We start from the raw sequence: 7230 nt of genomic DNA, 5'->3' as shown, positions 1-7230 counted from the left end.
TGTATTTCACCTACACCCCCACTCTGTATAAGCCACTCATTTTGGATAAAGACATATAGTACAAGAAACGGTATAAGGTCGATCTTCACCCATCTGGATAACGAGATGAGACATATTTTTTATGAAATTTTGATTTTTAGCCAGATGAGACATGTTTGAAATATGTCTCATCTTACACATGTCACAGTCTCTTGTCAGTTGCAAAAACTAGTTAAAACTCCAGTTGAAATAAATCCAATATTACTCAAGAAACCTAAACAATATTCTCATTTCCCAAAAAAATTTTAATGTAATTTCGCTAAAGATTCTGCTTTAGCAATAACTTCATCTACATCACCAACCATATAAAACGCAATTTCTGGTAAATGATCTAATTCCCCGGAAATAATTGAATGAAAACCTTTAATAGTTTTTTCTAACGGTACCATTTTCCCCGTTTTTCCCGTAAACACTTCAGCTACTTGAAATGGTTGTGATAAAAAACGTTGAATTTTCCTAGCACGAGCAACAATCAATTTATCATCTTCGGATAGTTCATCCATGCCTAAGATAGCAATAATATCTTGGAGTGATTTATAGTTTTGTAAAATTTTCTGCACAGCTCTTGCTGTATTATAATGTTCGGCCCCAATAATATTCGGGTCAAGAATTCTTGAAGACGAATCCAACGGATCGACTGCAGGATAAATTCCTAATTCAGCAATGGAACGGGACAACACCGTAGTGGCATCTAAATGTGCAAATGTTGTTGCTGGAGCGGGATCAGTTAAATCGTCTGCAGGAACATAAATCGCTTGAACGGATGTAATAGAACCTTTTGTAGTTGATGTAATACGTTCTTGCATTGTACCCATATCGGTAGCTAACGTCGGTTGATAACCAACCGCAGAAGGTATTCGTCCCAACAATGCAGACACTTCCGATCCAGCTTGAGTAAATCGAAATATATTATCAATAAACAATAACACATCTTGCCCTTCGGCATCGCGGAAATATTCAGCAACTGTAAGTGCAGTTAAAGCAACTCTCGCTCGCGCACCAGGAGGTTCATTCATTTGGCCATAAACTAAGGTGACCTTCGAATTTTTCCCTTTCAAATCAATAACTCCCGATTCTTGCATTTCCATGTATAAATCGTTCCCTTCTCGAGTACGTTCTCCAACTCCACCAAACACGGAATAACCCCCGTGAGCCTTAGCAATATTATTGATCAACTCCATAATTAGAACAGTTTTACCCACTCCAGCACCTCCAAACAATCCAATTTTACCACCTTTTTGATACGGTGCTAATAAATCAACAACTTTAATACCTGTAGCTAAAATTTCTTGATCAGTACTCATTGCCGTAAAATCTGGGGATTCACCATGTATGGATTGTCGATGTTCGGATTCAATAGGACCTAAACCATCGATTGGCTCCCCGATTACGTTCATCAAACGACCTAAAGTCGCTTGACCCACTGGTATGCTAATTGGTTTACCAGTATCGCGAACTTTCTGTCCGCGAACTAAACCAGTTGTAGTGTCCATTGCTAGAGTTCGTACAACATGTTCGCCTAAATGTGCTGCAACTTCTAATACCAGTTTAACAGAATGTCTTGGTACTTCTAAGGCATTTAGAATATTGGGTAAGGGAACATCCGGTGGAAATTGGACATCAACCACAGCGCCAATAACTGCATGCACAACACCTTTCGCGTCATCGATACCACCAGGAGTTTGTTCAACTTCATCAAAAGCTGCCTTAATGCGTGCAAGTTCTTCAGAGGATTGTTGGATGTTGCTTGGAACATCTGGTGGACATTCTTCCGAAGATGCGTCAAATCGATTTAAAGTATCAACTGCTATGCCTTCTTTAAGTTCAATCGGTTTTAAAGTATCAACTGATACATTTTCTTTAATTTCGATTGGTTTTAAAGTATCAACTTCTATGTTAGTTTCTGAAACTCTAGTAATTTCTATTTCTGTTTTTTTATCGTCTTCGTCTGCATGATAGAAACGAGTTGAATGTTTATAAGGAATTTTTGTTGAAGGTAAATTAAGGAATCTTCGGATGGGATTAGGATTTTGGAACAGTGCTTTGAACATGTTTATATGCCTAAAAGAATCATATACAAAAATCTTAGGTTAAATTAATAAAGAAACTTTCTCAAAATTTCTAAACTATACTCCCTCAATATTTATGAAACTCTCGGTACGGTGGTTTATAACTAGTGAAGGTGGCATTTTTTTTTACACAACGAAAACACACATTAATAGTTTTTTCAGTGGTGTATTTTCACTGAGTTTTTTATGGTTTGCTGAATCTGGTTTCAAAACAAAGAACAGGCCTCTTTTTGTGATTTATGTATAAAAAAAAAGGTATTTTATGGCCTATCTTGTCCAGTTCGTGATTTCGGGCACTACGTTTAAAAAGAACTATAGAATGATGACATGATGAACTATAGAATGATGTGTGTTAAAAAGAAAAATCTCAAATTAAAGAAAGTGAGACTCAATATTTAAGAAACTCTCGGTGCGGTGGTTTATACTTAAAGCAGTGTATGAAGGTAGGTTAAGATTTATTTGATATCCTTTTTTAATAAAACTGTCACACAGTCACCACATTTTACTTTACAAATGTTATTTTATACAATATAATTGAAAAACCAAAGGTCAAAGGTGATGACCAAACGTCCGGCGGTGTCTGTCGCTCTGTATGTATACGATACGTTCATGGTTTTATTAAGTTTAAATAATAAATTTTAATATTTTGTTACATTTTTCAGTTTATTAAAATTCATAAGAATATAAAATTTTCGGTTTCCACTTGGGTAAAAATTATATGTCGAGAAATAAAACTAACATTAATTTTATTTTTTGGGGTCTCTAAAGATTCTCAATTTGTTCCAACATATACGCAAATTTTTACATTGACAGAGAAACTGGTATATTTCACAATTTTTCTTGGGGTTATTCCATCATCCCGGAAACCCATCCCGGATTTTCATCACCAAGAGATCGACTATAATTATAGAATTTAAAAATATTTTTATGGAACATGACAATAATCCGTAAATTTTAGCAAAAAAGATAAAACAAACCCTTTCATTTAAATAAAGACATACAAATTTATTCATTCATATGTCAAGGTGTTTCTCCCGTTCGCCCGTTCCATGGGGTAAGTATTTAAGGGTAAACAAACACAAGTTAGCTTTTAAAACAAATATAATTATAATAAATGTTACATGTTATAACAAATTGATGTATATAGGTTGTCCAAAAAAAACCGAGGTTAAAACTAGGGAAGGTTTGATTTTACTATGCCCAAATTGCTATAAAACGCAATTGGAGATAAATTTTTAATCCAAGTTTACGATAATAAGAGTCATTGCCGGATTTTGGCGTTGCCGAATTTTAAGTAGTATGGACCAGTGAGCTCAAAAAGGATCAATCGAAGTCTTTTACAGACAACAGTATCGTTTTCGCTAAATACAAATTAATCCAGAAATGCTAACTAGTTAAATTTAGAACTCAAGGAGTGACTTTGAAGCATCATTTTCATTGAATTCAAAATGAGCGGATTTTTTTTATGGTCTGGCTTCACGCTTTCCCAAATTTTTAAGAATCATATTATACATTCACAAACAAAATTGTACCGAAAGAGGACCAAGAATTGGTTGCACTTTGAGCCAGACTGTTTTCACTACGTCCAAATAAAAATCGAAAACGATTCACCTTTTTTTTAAGTTAATAAGTGGCCAAAACTTCAAATTTGGGATTTGAGCTCTATTAATATTTAATATTTCGAAAACTATAAATTTGAGCTAATTTTAGAGAGTGGTATCGTTAGTCTAGCATGAAAACTTTCACGTGAAAATTGGAGGCCAAAATTTGTTATTTAATTTGAATACTTGTTTTATTCCTTGAAAAATGCGAAAAAAAATTTGTGCTCGATTTTAATGAAAATTACTTTCTTATATTGTCCCAAAATTTACAATGATCAGGTTTGTTTGAACACAGAATTCACGTGCTTTAAAGCATTATGTATCCATCTCTAAATTCGATCCCTATGGACTCATGGACTCAAGGATTAACTCTTTTTCCTTCAATTCATGAGTTCTTAGGGTCTCAATTCTTGACTGTCTACATTTTTAAGAATCAGATTATACATTCACAAATAAAATTGTCCTCAGATAGTGCGCGCGGTATAGCGCAGATGTTTATGCAGCATGTAAGGTGATTGTGACTGGTGACTGATGATGCTTACCCAAGTGATATAGTTCGTTAGTGTTTTTAGAGTTAAAACAAAAACAACTCAACATTTGTATCCTCTACAGCTACACACAGTAACAAATATTTTCCACCTGTCAGTATATTTTATACTGAAGGCGAAGGTAACATTTTAGTAATATACGACTAGAGTATAGTATAAAGTATAGTACTGAGCATTCAGATTTGCATATAAGATAACACTCAACTCTGTTAAATGAAACTGTATATTCCGCCTTACTGCTGTTCAGTTCTCTAACATTATTCTATTCTATATTATTCCAGTGATTCTAAACATTTTTATGGTTTACTTACAAGTTTAACTTCTAGGCAAACCCTAAAATAATTCGCCTTTTTTAGAATAAAATGACTAAAATGAGCATTACTCTTTGTTTTGAATACAAATTCAAGAAACCATAAACAAAAAGTGGAAAATAATTGTCGAAAAGGAATAGTATTGAAAGTGGCAAAAAAGTTGAAACATGGTCCTGTTTTCGATCCCGAGTCATCGTAGAGTTACTCACAGGACATGATAACCTGAACAACTTCCAACATCAGATTGGAAAAAGACAATCTCCCGCGTGTGACAGATGCGGAGAAAATTCAGAAGAAACATCGATTCACTTTCTCTGTTATTGCCCGGCGCTCACACAGCAGCGAAGGAAATGGTTTGGTCCGGCCATAGTCGAACCAGAAGAAATTAGGAAACTCCGCTAGGCAAATCCTGGGTTTCAGTACATTAGTTGGTTATAATAGCCACTGAAAAGCGTAGCGGGGATAGAGTACAAGGGTCTACTTGGCTAGGTGCTCTGAACCATTGTTTCGAGGCGCGAACCTCGAGCATGGCCCGCTAACCTCCATACCCATACCCCATACCCATATTATTCCAGTGATTCTATACATTTTTATGGGTTACTTACAAGTTTAACTTCTAGACAAGCCCTAAAATAATTCGCCTTTTTTTAGAATAAAATGTCTAAAATGAGCATTGCTCTTTGTTTTAAATCCAAATTCAGGAAACCATAAAAAAAAAAGTGGAAAATAATTGTCGAAAAGCAGTAGTATTGAAAGTGGCAAAAAAGTTAAAACATGGTCCTGTTTTCAATCCCAATTTTCTCAAATTACATTCAAATAGTTTGAATATCGTAAAAAAAACTCTGTAAATTAATCAAGTTATGTATTTTGTTATTCTCAGGTTCATAAAAAATTTTTCTAATTTTGAGCATTGAATTTTAATAGCGCGGTAGCTAGGGAGAATAAAAATATGAGCCTTGGAATCCCTTTAACTTAATCATTAAGTAACTCTACTTCTTAAAGCTTTCATTGAATGGAATGGACTTATCGAAGTTTTACTGTAATAAGTTTGATTCAAGAAAAATTTAATCATATATTGTCAAATCGTGTTGCACTAACCGCCTAAACTTTGCTTTTTCAACTCATCAAGAAATGAATGCCCAAAAATAAATCCCTCAATTGAAACTATGTCAAATCGCGTAGGGAATCATTTGGAAATTATTCCTTTTCCGACACAACCTGGATTACAACCCAGACTTGTTTAACTAATCTAACCAAAAAAGAAGAAAAATATGTCATGGGAATGGAATTCTGATTCAGCTATCAAAAGATCTCCAAATTTTTTGTTAATCACAAATTCGATGGTGAAGATTTCGGACATATCTTAGCGAAAGCAATGATCCGAAGAAATTAGCCAACTAACCAAATATCAGCCAAGAAACTAAACGACATCTTTACGATTTGAATGGATCAAATTCCTCCAAGATAATACTAAAGCTAAATGTTTACAATTTTGAAACCAACAGTTTTGGAATCACCGATCCAATAATAATGCATTGATACACACAAAAGCATGAATTTCAGTTGGAAATTACCTACAATTTCATACAAATGCAATTGGTAATTTAAAATTACAATATAATTATACATAACAATAAAATTGTATTCATACAAAAAATTTCTATGAGAAAATATAACAAAATTTAGAATAAAATTTGCTCCAATTTTTCACCAATAGATAGATTATTAGATAATGCATTATTAATGACATAATATGGTTATGGGGTCATTGCCACTTTTTAAAAAACCTGCATATTTAATAAAAAAAAACCTACGTTTATATAATATCACATCTTTTATAAAAACCAGTGGCTTTAAATCTATACTTTAATCTGTTGATCACTTTTACATAATAACCCAAGTTTTCTTTAAAAAAAATTTAAAATAATTAAAATACATACACTTTTTTATTTATTTCCAGCGAAAAAAACTTTTGAAATTCAAAAAAAAATTCACTTCTTTTTTCAATTCACGAAATTTTTTTCTGACAAATATTTTTTGAGAGGAAAAAATAATGGCTTCATTTGTTTTTATTTATTTGAATGATTTTCGACAGGGATGTATTTAGAACGGAAAATTAAATTATATAAACAAAATTAGGTTTTATTATATAATGATGGCTACCCCATATTAAATATCAACATCCCGAAGGAACAAAAAACCTGACCTACCTTTAACAAACATAATTTATCTTAAAAAAAACACACACAATAATCGATTAAATGTAAGATAAAACATTAAAGGGATAATGTTATTTAATTAATTAATCTACGCCGTTTCCTGGGTGTTAAAAGTTTAATTTAAAAATTAAAAAATTAAACAAAACTTACCATTGAATGCTTTGAACACTTCACACACTCTCATGGAAACAATAGAATTAACGAATTCACACTTCAAGTTATAAATAAAAATTTGTAAAAAATAAAAAAAGAAGTTCTCTTAACACTTAAAAATACATGGATGAAATAAAAAAAATGATTTATTTATTAAAGTGTTTTATGATTGAATTCAGTTTAATTAATTTATTTTGATTTGAGTTCATCTGACAGGCACTGGGCACTTCAACCATAAACATTCAAGTTATGAGGGACTTGTGTATCGTGGTATAAACACATTTTGATTT

At 32.6% G+C, this 7230-nt stretch overlaps 1 protein-coding gene across 1 annotated transcript; it reads right to left on the bottom strand.

Moving 5' to 3' along the window:
* Positions 1 to 205: 205 nt before the first annotated feature.
* On the bottom strand, positions 206 to 2047 carry LOC123299550 (ATP synthase subunit beta, mitochondrial-like). Its single transcript, XM_044881772.1, has one exon. It carries the CDS (start codon positions 1530 to 1532, stop codon positions 285 to 287), a length of 1248 nt encoding a protein of 415 aa, XP_044737707.1. The 5' UTR covers positions 1533 to 2047; the 3' UTR covers positions 206 to 284.
* Positions 2048 to 7230: the final 5183 nt, after the last annotated feature.

Source organism: Chrysoperla carnea, chromosome 5 (genome assembly GCF_905475395.1).
Source record: "Chrysoperla carnea chromosome 5, inChrCarn1.1, whole genome shotgun sequence".
In the NCBI taxonomy this organism is placed as follows: domain Eukaryota; kingdom Metazoa; phylum Arthropoda; class Insecta; order Neuroptera; family Chrysopidae; genus Chrysoperla; species Chrysoperla carnea.
The sequence above is the reverse complement of the archived record's forward strand: the minus strand, read 5'-3'. Positions and strand labels throughout refer to the sequence as shown.

Coding starts and splice junctions, on each gene's coding strand:
- LOC123299550 (XM_044881772.1), bottom strand. CDS start 1,532: ATGGACACTACAACTGGTTTAGTTCGCGGACAGAAAGTTCGCGATACT.